General features: G+C 43.9%; 2 protein-coding genes across 2 annotated transcripts in view; one reads left to right on the top strand and one right to left on the bottom strand.

Annotated features, from left to right (window-relative positions):
* The window catches only part of Onecut2 (one cut homeobox 2), a 43,024-nt gene extending 26,673 nt beyond the window's left edge, over positions 1-16,351 (top strand). Inside the window, exon 2 of the mRNA XM_052201390.1 lies at positions 16,065-16,351. Within this exon, the coding sequence (XP_052057350.1) occupies positions 16,065-16,351 (287 nt within the window). The remainder of the gene's footprint in view (positions 1-16,064) is intronic.
* The window catches only part of Nars1 (asparaginyl-tRNA synthetase 1), a 581,145-nt gene that overhangs the window by 430,816 nt on the left and 130,235 nt on the right, over positions 1-20,094 (bottom strand). The gene's annotated exons all lie outside the window — the stretch shown is intronic.

Raw genomic sequence — 20,094 nt, 5'->3', positions numbered from 1 at the left:
TGCTGTGGTCACTCCCAACCATAAAATTATTTTCTTTGCTACTCCATAACTGTAGTTTTGCTACTATTGTGAATTTTAATGTAAATATCTGATATGTAGGATATCTGCTATGTGGCCCCTGTCATTCAATCCTCTAAGGGGTTGCCACCCATAGGGTGAGAACCACTGCACTAATAGAAGGTTGGAAAAGTGACAGAAAGCCCAAGGATAGTTGTTTTATGAAATACATTCCTAGTGTCAGCAACTGGAGCTTGACCTTCAGAGACACTCTGTAATATCTCATGGAAACCACATATTATGGATTTTTTTTTTTGGTTTTGATGGTGAGTAAGTGCATAAAATATATTTGATACTGAGTGTAAAATTTAATATGAAGCTCCACAGCTTCTGTTTTGAATGCCCATTTGAATGGTCTAGAAATTCATTGATTTGTATACATTTAAATTTTGGGCCTGTTTAATTTTGGTATGTGGTGTTTATTTATAAGGTTTTTTTAAATAATAAAATTTATTTATTTAAGAAAGAAAGAAATAGAAAGCACACATAAATGCACACACAGATATCAGAGATATCCCAGCTAAAGAAGCCGGTTCATTTGGTAGCCCTCATTATTCATTGATTGGAGAATTTTAAAAGGGGCATCCTGGTCCTGCCTATGGGGAAGGTAAGGATATCTGATAGGCAGGATATCTGCTATGCAACCCCTTCATGCAGGAAGGCTTCACGTGGGGAAATGACATTGCTGGCACTTGTAGCAACTGGGAGTGATGTTGGCATGAACATATGGTGAGGACCCCCAGGGGTATGTGCCTGTGCCCAACACAAGCTGCTCAGGTAGAGCCTGCCAACAGCGGACCACATGAGGCCCACAGATATTCAGCCACTGGAGATTCTGCCAAGCTCTCCCAACGTGCACTCCCAACATCAGTCCGCTCAGCTCCCTGCAGGCCCAGCCTTGCAGCTCCTGAAGGTGAAACACTTTTTACATTTCTTGCCGTGTGTGTGTGTGTGTGTGTGTGTGCGCGCGCGCGCGCGCGCGAATTGACACTTGACACTTAATATATTTATTGGACATCCACATTTCTTCTGTGAAGTGCCTGCTGGAATCCCTTGCCTATTTTCATATTAGGATGTCTGGGCTTTGCTTATTGATTTCCAGTAGAGTTTATATATTCTGGCTCCAAGCCTATTGCCAATAACATGTATGGCAAATATCCATGGTTCCCTTTCTGGTCTAGTCTCCAGTAAACAGACGTTCTTAATTTTAATGGGTCCTAATAGATCATTTTCTTTTGAATTAATACTTACTGAGTCTTAAGAAATCTTTCCCAGGATTATAATATATTATCCTGTATTATTTTTCTGAGCCTCTCTGTCTCTCTGTCTCTCTGTCTCTCTGTCTCTCTGTCTCTCTCTCTCTCTCTCTCTCTGTGTGTGTGTGTGTGTGTGTGTATTCACATGAAGATTTGTGATTCATACAGAACTTGTGTTTTGTGTAAGAAATGAAGAAGAGACAGACAATATACCTGACTGGCATGGGGCAACCACTCAGTAGGTAAAGCACTTACTGTGTAAGTATAAGAATCCAAGACTGAATACCCAGAGCTCACATTAAAGCCTAGTGCAGTAGCACATGTCTGTAAACCCAGTGCTCCCACAGTGAGATGAGAGAATCCCTGAGTTTACGGGCATGTTTTGTTCTGAATCAAGTATTCGTGTGTTTGAATCTTCCTTTTTGCCTGCGGTTCTGTTCTGTGGGTCTAGACCTGTATACTTTGCCCATGCAGCACCTTACTGAACAGTTGGGCATCTGGGTAGTTGATGCAATGCTGCTTTGTGAAGAACAGCTGGGCCTTCTGAGCATTTTTTCCCCCAAGACTGGGTTTCTCTGCGTAGCTCTGGCTGTACTAGAACTCACTCTGTAGACCAGACTGGCCTCAAATTCACAGAGCTCCACCTGCTTCTGCCTCCCGAGTGCTGGGATCAAAGGCATGCGTCACCACAAGAGGCTTACCTGGAGCATATTTTAGCAGTCCTGTACATTTCAGAATTAGCTGATCAAACTCCAAAGACAGCTGAATGACCCATCTTCCTATCCCAGATACATAATCTCTTTTTTTATATTCTATTATGTGTAACATTGTATCAAAATACCATTGATTTTTGTCTTCTAAGTCTAAGAAAAATTTTAACTCTTGTATTAATTTTAACAGTTTGCTTACTCTCTTAGATTTTTTATATAGATACAGTATTGATTTTTTTATGTTTATCTTGTTACTGGTTATCTTATTGAACTTCCTTATTAGTTCTAATACTCTGTCTCAGGGGCTTTCAGGTTCTCTAGGTAAAAATGAGATTATCATGTAATGAAGGATGTAATGTTTCTGTCTGGAAAGAGTATAGACCAACACTAAGTGCAAGGAGTCTGGAGTCAGACTACCCTAATGTCTTTTATTTTTTGACACATGATCTCTCTGTGGCCCTGTCCCTCCTGAAACTCACTATTTAGAGCAAGTTGGCCTTGAGCTCACAGAGATTCTACAGAAACTTTTCTGATTCTTGACTCTCTTACGCATTCCCCTCTTCTTCTGCAATGGTCCCAGGATCTTAGGCACAGGACTTGTGATGTAGATGTATCCACTGAGGCTGAACAACTTGTGATCACGTGTTCTCCGTATTTTCACCAATTATGATTTCCTATAGTGGTCCTCTTCTGTCGCAGGAAGTTTCTTTGGTGAGGGGAGAGAGCTACACTTACCTGTGGTTCTAAGGATAGATATTTAACATATAGTTAGGGATCATGCTGGCTTGGTAAAGGCTAAGTCCTAGGTTCTCCTCTGTGATCTTGCTAGCCCTGGTGGCAGGATAGGTTTTCAGTAGCAGGCATGATCGCTGTCCTGTTGAGCAGGCCTGAAATCTAATTAGAGTTGTTAGTTATCCCACAGGAGGGCCGCTATGGTACTTACATCCTGGGGTCCTCACACCCTGCTGGTCATTGTTATGTTTCACAGACAGCATGTCTGGGTAGGACTGCTGGATGCGTCCATCCCCAGAGAGTTTGCATACAACCTTCGGGTATAATGGAAGCTGGTCTCAGGGAGGAGGCTTTTGAGTCAGAGCCAACTCAGATCTCTGGACCTTGTGTCCGGAGTTCATGGTGACCCCAGCAGTAGAGACTTTTATCTTCAACCTTGGGGAGGCAATCAAGATCAACAGCCTATAGACTATTTCATTTTGAGAGTCTTTTTTATTCCCTTGACCAAAAATTCAAAAAGAGGTTTCTCATGTCTGATATTTTAAATTATTTTAGGTAGTCTGTGGTCCTTGGTTCCTAGTCTATTATCAGAACAAGTGGGGATAACTTTGTGTGTGTGTATGTGTATGTGTATGCATGTGTGTACAGACTTATATGTATTGTATGTAATTTAGGCAAATAAATAATGCTATGATTTGTTCTGGATTTTTCAGACTTCTTTGATGCTATTTTACCTTTCTCTCTTTCTCCTTCTGTGCTGACACCCTCCCCTCACCCCCAGTTATAGTTTTTACCACAGTTTAAGTTTTAGCTTTCCTTTTGATCTTTGAAATGACTTTACTGGAAAGTTGAGCCTGCCCTGGATCTTCTAACCATTTGAAATCAGATGTTTCTATCTAGAATCACCTGCTTGATTTTGCAGCTCCTAGCTTGCTGGGTGGCTTAGAGGAATGCTATACCTGGCTATCTTAAGCTATGTGGAGAGCTAGAGATATCTTCAGGACAGCATTCTGCTGGGCAGAATGGATGGTCAACAATTGTGATTTCAAAGAGCAGGTTCTCCAAAGATTTGTAAATGAGAAAACCTTATTGGATCTGATGGGAAGATAGCTGGATTCTCAAAGTGCTTCCATTCTTAACCATTCCCAAGGACCAAGTCAACAGAGCCACCTCTAGGCGGTCTAGCCTCCTTCACTCATCCATGGTCTGTAAAGTCTATGAACGTCGCCATCTTTGAATGTCACAGATGGTCAGCCAAGCTAGACCATCTATCTGGCTTTAGCAGCCTGGTGTTTGGGTGTTCATTTTTTTCTGCTCTCAGGGCTTCTGCTGAAAGGGGTGCAAAGGCAGAAAGCATATATTCTCTCAGTGCAAACTTCCACAAGCTTCCTGAGTGGCACTGGGGACGGCTGCTGGTGGAGAGCCAGACATCTGAGCTCTCTCACTTTACGATTCTAAGACCTTCGGTGACTTTGTCTTGAAAGCAAATTAAGGACAGGAAACTGAGCTGGTTTTATCCAAAGACTGCCTCTGAGGCATTTGAACTAAGTTCAGTCCCTGTGCTGCCTGCCTTTTGTTGGGTGAGAAATGGACAGTGAACTCCTGCCATGTTACTTATCAAGACCAGTTCATTTATAACTTGTCCAACATTCACATGAAAGCATAGACTCTGGGATATGAAGGAAGCTGTTAATCACCCATCACCCACATTTTCTAAAAGAGCAGAGGAGGAGAAGCTCAAAAACACCTTCCTGATAAGAAATGGGCCCTGGGTCAATGGCTAGGCTCAAAGCTGTGCATGGGCAGCACCAAGCCCCTTTGTCCTCCCAAATCTCTGCCCAGACCCCAGAATGTTCATATGTATACATGTACATGTGTGTGCATATATATTGAAGGCCAGAGGTCAACGTTGGGTGGCATTCCTCAGGTGCCATTTGTCTTGTTTTTGAGACAGGGTCTCCCACTGGCCTAGGTTCCTAGGTTAGCTGGCCAGCAAGCCTCAGGAACTCACTTGTCTCTGCCTCCTCAGCACTGGGACTGGATTGCAAGTACGCACCAGCAGGCCTTGGTTACTTTCATGTGGGTTTTGGGAGTCAGGCTCTTACGTTTGTGAGATAAGCACTTACAGACTGAGTAATCACAACCTCCCTAACCGAGCCATCTCCTCAGCCCTTTCTCTAGCTTCCACATTCCTTCTCTTGCTCTCTCTTTTCTCTCTCTTCCCTACTACTTCCTCTTTCCTCTCACCTATATTTGCTCCAATAAGTTGGGCTGTAGCTCTGAGCCAAGCATATGGAATAGCTCATTTGTCAAGGATACTGGGCCTAATGTTGGAGGTTCCTCGTCCCAAGGTTTTGCCTAAACCCACAACAATAAGCATATGAGAAAAGAGAAGCCTAGCAATTATGGGGGCCTTATGAGTGCCCCGTTCCTTTTTATTGTTGTTGTTGCTGCACATCATTTCTTCTCTTGGCCTCCCAGATTTTTTTTAAGATATGGCTGACTCTGCCACTTCAGTGGATTGGCATAAGGTCTGTGGAGACAGAGTTCCCAAGGAAAACCAGCTTTCTCCTTTGAGGCAAAGCTAGCATGCTTCCCATCTGACCCTGACCAAGGGAGAGAAGAATTGAGGTGAAGTTAAGAGTTTAGCTTTCAAGAACTGAGTTCACAGTACCGAGTCTATGGCCATCTGGACCGTAATGTGTCTTATTGACAAGTCAGGAATCAGACAGGCAGGGAATAGTTGAAAACTATTTATAGTTTTCTAAATTCATAGAACAAAACATAACAGAATAATAATTTTCAAATTGTCCTGTCCCCAAAGTAAGTCCTTCCTCCACCAAGATGAATCCATCTGGCCATCGGTAGCCAACAGAATCTAACTGGAGCAGGAGACCAAGTCTCTTATGTCAGCCTTGTTCCTCCATGTCCCTTTAGCAATGTGCTGGCACCCGTCCTGTTGGCCCAAGCAGTCTGCAGGACCACGATTTACCAGCACTGATGGCTGAGCAAACATTAAATATGTATCAGTGCAGTGTGTGGGTCCTGCTTGCTTCCTTGTTTGAGTGCAAGGGATCCCAATCTTCTTCCTATAGAGGCTCTTGACTGTGCAAATTAGTTCCAAAGAAAGGGTTAGCTTGCTACTCTGTCAGTACTGAAGAGTCGCCTCTTAAAAGCAAAGAAGTGAAGGGAGTTAATTTCCTTTCTTCTCTACTCAAAAGCCCATAGCCTTTTGCAGAGAATAAGACCAGTGGCACAAAGGTGAACTTTTTGCCATTGATGTTTTCCAACCCAGCCTCCCTGGATCTCTCATGGGATGTGCCTCCTTGCTGAAGGTCAGTCCCCCCTCCCTAGCTTCAGGCTCTTCAGCTGAAAAGGCAAAGGCTTTTCCTATAAGCTTCAAACCTTTAGAATTGCAGGTGCTGACAGACTCATGCCTTTGAGGGTTTCTTCTCCCCATCTCCATCCTCTGTGCTGGCAAGATCATAATGAACTCATCAGGAAAGTATTTACTGGTTGCAAGGTGGATCTAGTGTAGCTGCATTATTTCTTAGGGACTAGCGAGACCCACCCCAGGTAGAATGTATTTAAACGTAAATTAGTGATGTCAGGAAAAAGCCTTTTAAAGGAAAAGAAAAAAGAAAGAAAAAGAAAAAGAAGTACCTCGTGGCCTTATCTTACTCTTTTGCTGTGAACTATGTTAGAAAGCAAGGAAGACAGAACCCACGATCTTTTATTTACTTTTAGCCCTATGACAAATTCATGTACTATTGAGCGCGTGGGAAGCGGCTTTTTGAAAATGTGTGTGTATGTCTCTGTATTGAGTGTATATCACGTGTGTACAAGTGCCCACAGAGGCTAGAAGAGAGTGCCTGGGGCTGAAGTCACAGGCCATCATGGGTGGTCTCACGGGGTCATTTTCCAGCATTGCAAATGCCTTTAATCACAGAACTGTCTCTTCAGTCCTTTGGATTATAAACTCTGGACCTCACCCACCTCCTGAAAGCACATTCCTTTTTCTCTATGAAAGAGAACGAAGAGTGTCGCGTATTCTGAACATCTGTGTACTGAATGTGACAGCAAGCATTGTTTGTGTGCATGTGCGCGTGTGCGCGTGTGCACGTGTGAACATGTATGTGGAGGCCAGATGCTATTGTCAAGTATCAGTTGCTTGCTACCTTGTTTCTTCAGACAGGGACTCTCACTGAATCAGGAGCAATGCTGCCTAGCCAGTGAGTTCCAGGGACCCTCCTGTCTCTGTCCTCCTAACCGTGAGGAAATAGGCACCACCAACGTGCCTGACTTTTTACATGGAGCTGTCGAGCCAAACTCGGGCTCACCTGTTTGCACGGCAGGCATTTTCCTGACCAAGTCATTTCCTCCACCCACAGCAGGGCTGTTGATGATCTAGAGTGGTGAGCAGCAGGATCCCTGGCAGGTAAGGCAAGGAAGGCTGAAAGTGGCCAGAGAAGGACTGGAAGAGGGCGCGGCTCTGAGATGAGGCTTCTCCCCTGCATTTGACTCACCCCATGAGCAGAAAGGCCAAGGTTGTTCTTGGTCTTAGTGTCTGCTGTCTCTCACCACAATTCACTTGCATAACATAACCACAAAGCCCGTGGCATAAGTCAGCATTTATTTCTGCCCAGAACTCTGTGGGTTGGCCTGGCTGTTTTGCTGATCCAGGCCACACTGGCTGATCTCAGCTGTACTTACCCCAAGCCTCTTCAGTCACCTGGGGTTTGGCGGGGAGTGATGTAGCACCCCTGGAGTCGGGTCACCCCATCTCTTCCTACAGCTAGCCTCAATTTGTTGGTAGAGTTCTCAGAGCCTAGACAAATTTTCATCCAGTCTGAGTGTGCTAGAGCTGGGCCCTGCATCACAAGCCACCAGACTAGCTCCTGACACCCAGCCGTGAGCATCTTTGGCTGACACCACATTTTGCTGATGAAGTCAGGGCCTGATCTCAGCTCTCAGTAATGAATGACCTCTGTTTTCTTTCCTATGATAAAATACCGCAGGCTGGGTACTTTACAGAGAAGAGGGGTGCGTTTAAGTCATTTCTGGAGGTTCAGTGATGTGGCATTGGTGTCAGTGTGGCTTTAATGAGGATGAAGAGTCTAGAGAAGAAGGCTCTTTGGCAGACTTTATGACAAGCAAAAGGGGAAAGAGAGGTCAGACAGTGGGGTAGGAAGCTTAAGGGACACACGTGAGACCAACAGGAATCCTACAAGAATTACATTAATTGCTCTCAAGGCACACCATAATAACCTCAGGCCTTCCCACTAGGTGCTGCCTCTGATGCACCATACCAGGCTTCTACTTTGAACCCTTAGGAAGGCAGATCACACGTAAACCATACCCAAACTGTCGTAACCTCTTTTTGGTGCCTGTGCTCCTGGTTTCAGAGGGGAGAGGGTTAAAAGGAAAAGCTACGTTATGAAGATTCTGGGTGTTACCAGATCTACATGGGAAACGGTGTTGTACGTGGAGGTGACGCCTGAGCTGAGGGGTGAGGCTGGAGGAAGGAGAAGAGAATATGGGATGCAGGAACAGGAAAGACCACTGGATCCTCGGAGGGCAAGGATGGACGAGGCAGTCCCAGAAAACACGTCTGAGACCTAAAGGGAAGCAGAAACAAGTCTAGAAGAAATACAGATCAGGGAGGAGGGGACAAACCAGGGTCCCCAAACTTTGGGATCCCACTGGCCCACATTCATCCTGCTACAGCTTGGGACCCAGGACTTGCTCAGACCACTCTCTCCAGCAAAGAATCCATGAGCCTCCACTAAGACACTATATTTCCCTGCACACTCATCCCCTGAAGCTGCCAGTGAAAGAAGGATGAAAATATCTCTTCCTGTTTTAATGAGGCCACTGCACAGGGGTTCTATCATTAATTCATAGTAATAATTCTATTGCAGATCTCCAGGCTTAAAGAGAGTACCAGCCTTGTCTTAGTCAGAGTTTGTAATCCTGCACAAAACATCATGACCAAGAAGCAAGTTGGGGAGGAAAGGGTTTGTTCAGCTTACACTTCCACATTGCTGTTCATCACCAAAGGAAGTCAGGACAGGAACTCACACAGGGCAGGAACTTGGAGGTAGGAGCTGAGGCAGAGGTCATGGAGGGATGTTTCTTACTGGCTTGCTTCCCCTGACTTGCTCAGCTTGCTTTCTTATAGAACCCAAGACTACCAGCCCAGGGATGGCACCACCCACATTGGGCCTTCCCACCTTTGATCACTAATTGAGAAAATTCCTTACAGCTGGATCTCATGGAGTCATTTCCTCAAGGGAGGCTCCATTCTCTGTGATAACTCCAGCTTGTGTCAAGTTGACACACAAAACCAGCCAGTACCAGCCCAGTACAAGAAGGGCGCTCACTGGGGGTCTGAATTCCAGGTGCAAGATCCAGGCAGTATGGAGCACTGCTGCTCCAGAAAGACAGGGCATTAATTAAAGCCTTGGTTTAGGTCACTTTTATTTCACGGAGCTACTAGGGAGGTTGAAAAGGGCGTTTGTGAGCCTGCTACAGACCCTCACAAAGAGGGGCCGATGAACTTTAATGAACTATAAATGGGCATCCATACCTCTGCTCTGTCTTCCTCTCACAAATGTAGGGAAAGAAAGTCCAAAGAGACATCTTATAACTTTGATTCTGTTGGTACTCAATCTTCTGGACTTCTTGCCTTCCTCCAAAAAGGGACAGACTCTGATCAGACAAGGACCCTAAAGTTCTGTGATTGTGACAAAGACCAGGCTACAGGATGTAAAAGATGTTCAGGTGACCCAGCAATGGTAGCCACACTTAGGTATCAGAGGATGGAGGATTGCCACAAGTTCAAGGACAGCCTTATTGAAACAGCAGTCTCCAGGCCAGTCAGGGCTACGTGGAACTTTATTAAAACTAAAGCAAAGCAAAACAGTGTTTAGGTGCTTGAGAATCTAAAGGTGCTGAACCTATTGGATAGATCATGAGTCAAGGTAGCATATTGCACCAGAATGACCCCACCCATTTGTGCCTTCCTCCAGAACCAGCCAGACACTGCTTTAAACACACACACACACACACACACACACACACACAAATGCATGCACTCCCAAAGAATTCCACAAATGCAAATTATCTTTGTTTTGATAAACTCTGCCTCAGGTCTCTGACCATATTCCTGCATGTTGCCCATGGTGAGCAGTGGGCAGAGCTAAAGACCTGATTATCTGAGGACAACTGTGACCCCAGAATTCCATGAGCAGCCCCTCCCGAAGCAAATAATACACAGCTATAGAGAGAGTAGGGATGGAACTATCTATAAGCGGATCAGTCAGGAGAGAATTCTCTCTCCCTCCTAGTTAAGAAGGATCAGCTATAAGGAAGTATCACATAGCTGGCTTTGCAGCATCTTTGTCTTATTAATTAATTAATCATTAATTAATTAATAATTATTTAATTAATCATCTTTGTCTGTTACCATAAAGGGGACAACTAAGGTAGTGACCAGGTAAAAGGCAAGTTGATGTGTTGAGAAATGAGACTTGGCTTATACCTGGACCAGACCTCCCTTAGAAACAAATAGTTAAAAACTCAGTCTACCAATGAGCTTTCATTTGTAGGTTGGTATTTGGATGTTTCCCTTTGCTATTAGTCACAGGTTATGGGCAGATCTGTGGATTCTTGTCTGTCCCTGCCTGCCCTGGTTCAAAATTACCAATCTGAGTCCATGGAATTCTTTTGGGCATAGGGGAAAGGCATGGTGGCTTGGGAAGCTTACCTCTTGGTAGGTAACCAAATGGTTATCCCCATCTCTGAGCTAGAAATGAGCTCCCTTAAACCCCACATAAGGAGGCGGGGCCACAAATGGCTGGTAGCTGTCTGCATTCACACTCACCTCACCAGTGCAAAGTCTAGTCTCTGACTGACCCATGTTCTCCCTGCTTTGTTTCCTTGAGAAGGGAGGAAGAGAAACAGATACAACTAGTCAGGATGAGATTGGACCTACTATCTATCACAAATTTCCCTCAGGCATCTGGAAGTTGGGCAGAACTGACCAGCCTTGGGCTGAGGCAAGACTCCATCCATGCTGCCTGTAACCACCCGCTGTTATTTTCAGTCTCTGTTTTCAGTCTCTGACACATTGCTTAGTTGTAGAGAGCCATTTGGCACTTTTCTAGCCATTCAGAAATGGGTCTGTATGGACTGTAGAATGTAGTATCTCAACAATATGTGAACCATTTGCAAACTACCTGTGTCTCTAGGAATAACTGGCTTGATGGCTTGTTTTAAGAGTACTGGAGTTCACAACACCACACCACATGTCATTGCATCTGTTGACTTTTTAGACTTTCAAAGCAATTAAAACTTTATTTCATTCTGTTTCTGAGCAACTTACTTTTGTTGTTGTTGTTTTGCTTATTTTAACACAATATTTTAATTTACTCTTTGAGAATTTAATATGTCCATACGATGTATTTTGATCATGACTCTTCCCCATCCCTGCTTCCAGTTCCTTCCACATGTCCACATCTCTCTCTCTCTCTCTCTCTCTCTCTCTCTCTCTCTCTCTCTCTCTCTCTCTCTCTCTCTCTCTCTCTTCCCTCTCCCAACTTCATGTCCTCATTTTTATAGCTCATCAATGGAGTCCAGTCAATGCTCAACTACCCATGGGTGAGGGACCATCCACTGAAGCAGGGCTAACTTATCACACCCATAAAGAAAACCGACTCTCCATCTCTTGGCAGCCATCAGCTGCCAATAGCTACTCAGCCAGGGGTGGGGGTTGTGAGCTCTTCTCTCGCTCTTCTTGACTGGCTTGAACGTGTACAGGCACCAGCAGTTTCTGGGAGTTCATGAGGACAGTGGTCTTGCTGTGTTCAGAAACACTGGCTTCCACCCTACCCCCTGTGTTCCTCAAGCTCCAGCTCTTAGAGTCCTTCTGCTTCCTCTTCTACTAGGTCTTCTCACCATTGGGTGGCAGGGCTATGATACAGATGTCCCATTTGTGGCTGAGCACATCACAGGTACATGTTCTCCACATTTGAACCACTTCCCAGATGACTTTGTGAGTTATAATCATGAGTACCAACTCCCAGCTGTTAATAACCCTCAACAAGTTCAGTACTACTGAAGTCATTTTTCTGGCCTTCTTGACTTGGGGGTCCATTGATAGACTCCAGGCTGTAACATTCAGTTTGCTGGTGTGGAATCCTGAGGCTTCAGAAAGCAACTGGAAGGGAAAAGGAAGAAAGTATTGGTTGATTATTCCTATGCAGTGCTGAACATTTTTAAGCATTTAATATTTTTCTAAGCATATAAATGTATTACCTATCTTATCTGTAGCTTACCAAATACAATCTGATAAACCAGGGTGGGATTCTCCCACACAGTGTAATCAGCCTCCTAAAAATGCAAACAGACGCTTATCTGAAGGATGATCAATATTGGTATGAAAACTGAGGGCTGCTGACTCATCCGGAGGAGGGTGAGTTGACCGAGGACTGTAGCCAATGTTTACAGAAGCTCTTTGCTCAGATTTTATCAGGTGATAATTGTGCATCGATACTTATTATGAATCCTCCAGATGAAGACTCCTCCCCAGGAGAATGGGGCAGAGCTGGGCTCTGGGGACCGGAAGTCACAATGTAGTGAGGTATATTGTTTCTCACATCTCAGAAGAGCTTGTGAGGAACACAGTACCCCTCAAAATCTCAGGAGAGGTATCCTAACAACTGCTCCCCCACAAGGGCCCTTCCCCTTGCCACAGGTGCTGTTCTGTGGAAGGAGAGGAGGAAACTTGGCCTCAAGGGCATCAAGTTCACTACCTAGGTGTCCACTTATTTCCTTTTAAGATGGCCATCATCCTGCCTGGTGTCTAGAGCTCGGAGTTGCTGGGGTAGTGCAGTGAGTGGAAACTGGCACTGTGGTTTTCTTATTTGGCTCAGGGACACAGGCCCTGGAAGGTTAGGGTATTCTGAGGGCCCAAGCCTTAGAGGTAGAATTCAAAATCTGAACCCAGGTACCTCTGGTCACAGAGCTTTCAACATAAGCAGGTGCTCCTGGAAGATTTTAGAACACACGTTATTCAGACTGAGGCATGGGCACCATCTGAGACAGCATCACCTAGAAGCTAATGAATGATGCAGAACCTCAATGCCCCCCCCCCCGCCCCCGACTCTGTAAAGCCAGGATGCATCCACATCTGTATTTGCAAAGTGCTCTTCAGGTGGCGCTGGCACACCCTGAAGTTCGGAATCACATTGATAGATGAACTGAAACATATCCTGAGAGTCTCACCATGAGCTTATGGCAGGCATCCAGATTGGGAGCCTACATAATCCACCAAGCTGTGAGAACCTGGTGGTGTGGGTAGGACCAGGTGTGCACAAAGAAATGTGCAAGGGAAACTGTGCAAGGGCGGAGTGGCAGAAAGTCTCGGTGACTGCTGTCTGACATCACATTGACAGGGACTCTCCCCTCATGAAAAAAACCCTAAGCCCTCCAATAGGGTATTCCTTGCTTTTGGAAGATAGCCTGGCACATTCTCTCTCTCTCTCTCTCTCTCTCTCTCTCTCTCTCTCTCTCTCTCTCTCTCTCTCTCTCTCTCTCTTTCTTTCTTCCTCCCTTTCTTTCTTTCTTCCTCCCTTTCTTTCTTTTTTCCTTTCTTCCTCCTTCTCCTTCTCCTCTTCCTCCTCCTCTTCCTCTTTCTTCTTAATGAGAGAAGGACAAAGAAAGAAAATCTTTGCCAAAACTGACATGCCCCCAACAGTTTTTCCACCAGAAGTCCCTCTACTCTTGAGGCCCTTGGAGGATACTGTCAAATCTTGTTTACTTCCATAGTGAGCCCTCTTTATTTCTGTATGGAGCATGGATAGTGTTCTCAAGTTAGTCAAGAGAAGCTTCAATTAAAAGAACACTTTCTTCATGAGTGTTGTCCTTGAGTTAAATCCTCTTCCAGTCCATTCCAGATGCTATGGCAAAATATCATCCTGAAGTTCATTTTTCTCAATTCTGGAGGCTGAAGGGTAAAAGATCAGGGACCTACTTCCTGGTTCATCGATGATGGTATTGCATGGCCTCCCCACACATTTGGAAGACACCCACTAACACTCCAAGAATGGAGGAATGCCCCCTTGTTCTGGAAAGACTCAGTGAAGCAGTATAGAACAAAATCAGAAGAGGGAAGTGGGAAGGGTTGGATGGGAAAACAGGGGGAGGGAAGGGGACTGATGGGACTTTCGGGGAGTGGGGGTCCAGAAAAGGGGAAATCATTTGAAATGTAAATAAATATATCAATAAATTAAAAAAAAAAAAAGAACACTAGTCCTACTCACGACAGCTCCACCCCCATGAACTAGTCACTTCTCCCTAACCTACTCTCCTAATGCTGCCCCCTTTACTATCTCAGCAATTTGGTAAGAGTGTATAAGCAGCTAGATAACAACAGATCCTAAACTCAAAAGTATGCTGATGTGTCACTTCAGAATACAATATGTAGGAATGCCTGGACTAAGGTCTAGGCACACATATACACCAGTGCTTTGAAATGTGCAGAAAAGCATCTACTCATCACTCAGCAGCAGAAAGTCCCATCCTAGAGGTCAGGTACCCAGTGAAATTTGACTGTAGGAGAGGCTGCCCAACCTAGCAACCCCTGTACTTTCCCAGGTAATAACAATGAAACTATGCAACACTTCCAGGAAGCTTAGGACTCCCGCAAATCATGGTAACCTGTGTTTTCATGTCTCAACCTTGTGACTTCTATGAACCGTGTTATTTAACCCTTATGAGTCTGAGAACCCTGTGTGCTGCTAGTTTTATATCAACTTGACACAAGCTAGAGTCATCTGAAAGGAGGGAGCCTCAGTTGAGAAAATGCCTCCATAAGATCCAGCTATAACGCATTTTCTTAATTAGTAATTGATGGTGCCATCCCTGAGCTGGAGGTAGTCCTAGGTGCTATAAGAAAGCAGGCTGAGCAAGACATAAGGAGCAAGCCAATAAGCAGCATCCCTCTTTAGCCTCTGCATCAGCTCCTGCCTCCAGGTTCCCACCCTGCCTGAGCTCCTGATCTCACTGCTTCTGATAATGATGTAAATAAAACTCTTTCTTTCCTAAGTTGTTTTTAGTCATGGGGTTCCATCATAACAATAGACAAATTGGTATCAGAAGTGGGGTGTTGCCGTAATGACCTAACCATGTTAATTTTAGGAGGATTGTGGGAGGACTTTGGAACTTTGGGCTAGAAAAGCCGCTGAGCTCAGTGAGATGCTCTGTAGTAGTTAGGAAGTTAATAATGTTGAGGACAGTGCAGACAATAGTCTGACTTGTGAAGATTCAGAGGGAAGAGCCTAATTTCCTGAATCAAGGTATTGTTTGTCCCCATTGTGCCAAGTATCACTTACATCCCTGTTCCAAAGGGTCAGTTAGGAATATCAGACAGAATTGGTCACTGCCTTCTAAGAGGATGCAGACTTAGGGAGAACATTTTATCCTGATGAATAAAATAATGTCCTGATCATATATTTCATTCACATATAGCTGCTCACATCTACAAAATCAAAGTATATGGTAGTAAACATATCTAGGACCCTAAAGGCTGTTGTTGTAATTTTGGCTTCTTTTCTTACCCTCCCCCCAACATCCACACATACACATACACACACCTGTTTTCCTGTATTGGCATCTCTTTAAAGTGGCCAAAATAGAACTGACTAAATCAAATTTTCCATGATTTGCTGTTGTTTGCTGTTGTTTTGTTTTATAAATGTCTAGACAAACAGGATTTGGATTAGGATGCCTTCATTTCATCATCTTGACTCCCATCCTGTTTGTAATGTCTGGAATCATGTGAATTATAAGCCTTGTTTTGTGTGTCTAGAGGAAGTGATTTCAGCCCAACAGTTTCAGAAGGTGAATGTGAAAGAGGCACCCTCATACACCCCTGACCAGTTCTCCCTCTGGTGCATAGCTTCTTAACTTCTTTTACCATAGCTGACTTCAGAGTTAAGCAGGCACAGAGGGATGGGAGTAAAAAGAGAAAGGAAAAAAGCAAGTTGAGTCAGATCCAAACTAGATGGTGTGAAGCAGCCCTGAATCTCCTTTCTTCCAATCCCTACTTGCTAACTGATGTCCTCCATCACCAAGATCAACTGGGTTGATTTGCTATTGACATTTGGGCAATCTATGCAATAAAGCTTAACGGTTTCCATCTCCTGTACAACTTTGTCAATGTTTTCAATATTGTCCTCACCTTCCCTGTTGGGTCCTCACAGTACCACTGACTCCTTTCCCTTTTCTTTTCTCCTTTCCCCTCAAGCCTGCAAACGCAAAGAGCAAGAACCAAACAAAGACAGGAACAACTCCCAGAAGAAATCCCGCCTAGTGTTCACAGACCTCCAACGCCGAACGCTCTTCGCCATCTTCAAGGAGAATAAGCGCCCTTCGAAGGAGATGCAAATCACCATTTCCCAGCAACTAGGGCTGGAGCTGACCACTGTCAGTAATTTCTTCATGAATGCCCGGCGCCGCAGCCTGGAGAAATGGCAAGATGACCTAGGCACAGGGGGCTCTTCATCCACCTCCAGCACTTGTACCAAAGCGTGATGCAAGGACTCTCACCTGGGCACAAGTCATCTCCAAATGAGGACAACATATACCAAAAACCAAAACCAAAACTAAACCAAAACAAAAAAACCAAATCACAAAGACATCAGATTCTTAGCTGGGGCCCTTCACTGGTGACTTGAAAGCACAATTCTCTTGAAACTTCTAATCTAGCTGTAATCATAGGCCAGGTGTCCATTTCTTTTGTTTCATTTTAAATGACTACAGAGTCCAAGTGCACGCTGAAAATTAATCTCTTTGAACCAGATACTATCCTGAGTATGCTAAGCGTCCCAGAGATCCAAATGGGGCCTTCTTGGAGTGAATTAATTACAGCATGGTGTCAACCAAGTTCAGTGTAGCTGTAAGCATCAATTGTCCTATTCAGGCCCTGTCAACCTCTTGCTAACATTAGTTTCCCATGAGTCATAGTGGGTATTTGGCCTGAATATAGACACAGTTTAGGATTCCAAAATACTACGTTAAGAGAAGAATTTAACAAGAAAAGCCTCATTTGCTCCCCAAGTGCTTAGCCTCTTTATATCACAGTACATTAAAATTCTCAGCCATAACATTACAAAAAAAAAATCAGAATGGTAATTACTGAGCACAAGTTTTAAATATGGAAATCAATAAAAAGAAATCCAAGGACATGTTTTTCCAACTCAGGCATCTTTTCACTGGATAGTTTAGAAAGCTTTGATTTCAATTTACAATTTTTCTTTTCCTTACCTCCTGGAAATCTCATGTGGTCTTCTGGATCCGTCAAAAAAAAAAAATCAATTCACTTGAGCTCAAAGTATCAAGCACAACGAAGATAAACAGAAATAAGGAAGGTTCTGGTTTCAATGCATCCAGTTTGACAAGGCGGTTTACATCTGTCTTTACTGTTGTGAAGTCATTAGGGAATTATTGGGAATATGGCTTCAAGCACATTTTGCAGTTTGTTACAAATTCTGTTTGTACATAACGCAGATGCACACTCAGGAGGCCAATTTAACTGTTACAGTACAGGAGCAAATGCATCATTTAAAAAGATCTAGATTTTTTTAGATCATTACTGTGCCCTTGATTTACTAGTCACCCCGTTCCTCCTATGTGCATTACAGCTGTGGTTCATTCTCATTCTTGCTGATTCATGTTGTACCCCATCCCATCCCATTCATTGGGATGTCTCTATTGTTTTCTACAAAGAAACAGTCCCTGTCTCCTCGTCCTAACTCTCTTCCATTGCTGATTCATTCTTGTAAAACAGTCGACAGAATCCGGAGAGAACACAGCACACCAAAGAAGCAGAGTACTGCAAACCAAAGACATTTGTTACCTGCCATTTTCTAGCCTACAAATACTGTGATTACTTTTAGAGATCAGAGCACCTCTGTAACTCCGAGTGGCATCTGGCTCTTGTCTTGGGCTCACCACCTGGCTGAGCAGACCAGCTACATCAATGGCATTAGCCAAACATCCAGGCAGTGGCTTCACCACGCCAGCTCTGGTTGTCACCTTCCCATTGCAAGTGGAAGAGGGCCCACAGAACTCTGGGAGATTACAAAGGTCACTATGTGCATATTTACCAGTGAATGGCCCCAGGTGGGCACCGAGGGGTGTTGGAGCAAGCCAAAAGCTGCAATGACTCTTTACAGACACTTGAGACTGACTTTTGTATGAATTACTTAATTGAAACCAAAGAAACTTTTTCTGCACCTACTTCTGCAACAAACAGAACTGTCCCATTGAATGAGTAAATGATTCCATCAATCACTGGAAATCACCACCAATGGAAAAAAAGCACGCTAGAATTAAAGAAACAACAAAACCACCGAAGACACACTGTGTTCAAACAGACCTTTTGGGACACTCTTATTTTTTATTTTTTTGGAAGCAGATATGAAAGAAGGGGTTGAAACACAAATCAAAGTACAGAAGAGCCTCAATGGCCTGCTGCTTCATATGACAACTCGCTCGGTAATCTTAACGTTGAAGATTGTCTTTAATTTGTGCCTATGCAGTTTTTTCAAAAGAACATGGAAACAGAGCAACAGAAACCTCAACAGCTACAATACCAAAGATGAGGATTCTCACACCTTTTTGTCTCAGTTCATTACCTTCTTTTGCCTGGCTAAAATACTTATAGCGTCATTGATCTGTACAAAGGTAATCGATTTTGTTTCTTTAAGCAACAAAAGGAAAGGGTCATTTGTTTGATTTTATTGTTTCTCTTTAGTTTTGTTTATGGCTTTTTACCCAACATGGAATCCCCCCCTACACATAAGGTTCCATGGACTCCAAATTTGAGATGTTGGGATACTGAAAGATGTTCCTTTCTCTCTTCAGCAGAGCGTGGGAAATGCTATTGTCGCTTGAATGTCCGTGGCTTAACCCTTAGACTTGGTTGCTTCTGTGTTCAGTCTTGTCATTAGGGGAGGGACGGAGAGCAAGGATCAGGGGTAGGAGTCTAGATGATCCATCCTTTCCAGAACCAAAGAATTTATAGAGAAATTTACAACCTCATCTTCATGTGATTGCCACATATTAACAGGGCTTCATTTGTGGGTGGGGAAACATGTAAAAAGAATTGCCAGTTTCTACTTTTCTATTAGCTTTTTAAAAAAAGATCAGCTGTAAAGTTGCATTTCTAAAGAAAGATATATAGATATATATATATTAAATGTACGAGTACACATATAGATTAACCTGCATTGGTGATAACCCAAAATTTTTGCTGTCCAACTTTTTGTTTTGTCATACGCACCATTTGTTGAGTGGTCAGTTCACAACTGGACTCCTCTCTCATGCCATTCCAGAGTTAATTAACCATTGCTTGTCTGGCAGTATTCATATTTCGGTGTAAGTTTATGGTAAAAGTTGTAAGTCCATTTTATCATTTCTACGTGTAACCTGTTGATGAATGGGTTCCTGATGTAACTGAGTTTTATTTGTATTTAGTCACCTCTATTCTATGCCTCAATCATGATAAGAAAGGTTCATCCACCAGACTAGCTCAGAGCTGTGCTGCTGGCCATAGGGTACTTGTCCTCCATCATCACTGGGAATCCTTGGTGATTCATTCCCATCTGCGGTGGAGCAGAACACCAGAAATCCATTTTCCAGTCAACGCCCTTATCCATCAGGGTATTCTAGATTCCTCTTAGTGAGTAGATCCAACAGAGGCTTCTCATGGGAAAGTCCAGCGTCTATTGCAATAGGTCGATCAGGTCTCCTCAGGGTAGTAATTATCGGTTCGGACTGACAAGCTTGAGGGCAACCGTAGCTGGCACTGGGGTAGAACAGGATTGTTGGGGGTGGGGGAGGTATCTCAGTCCTGGAAAAAAGACATAGAGCAGACTGTGAGGGGGCTTCCAGATTCCTGTCCCTGGAGAGCCACATCATCTTCCTTGCCTCTTTATTCACCCAATGTGGGCAGTCCTGTGCAGGCAGCATCATATCCAGAGCTGAGAGAATGTGATCCTGTGTTATTTTGTAATTTGTCCTATCTAGGGAGTAGTCCTTTCACTTCCCTCTTGTCCATTGCTTATAATCCATAGACCTATGCTCAAATGACCAAGAAAAAGCATATTTCCTCAGAGTCTTGCTCCCATTTCAGCTGGGTCAGATGAATATTAACTTGGGTCTTACTAAATGAGTCCTTGTGACTTGTGGACAATAGGAACAGTAGTTCTGCTTGAATACAGACTGCAGAACAAAGTATCTTGCTTTGGTTAGTGGCTGACACTAATTAACAT

This window comes from Apodemus sylvaticus, chromosome 13 (genome assembly GCF_947179515.1).
Source record: "Apodemus sylvaticus chromosome 13, mApoSyl1.1, whole genome shotgun sequence".
Classification (NCBI taxonomy): domain Eukaryota; kingdom Metazoa; phylum Chordata; class Mammalia; order Rodentia; family Muridae; genus Apodemus; species Apodemus sylvaticus.
This window is presented reverse-complemented; position numbering and strand designations above follow the sequence as displayed.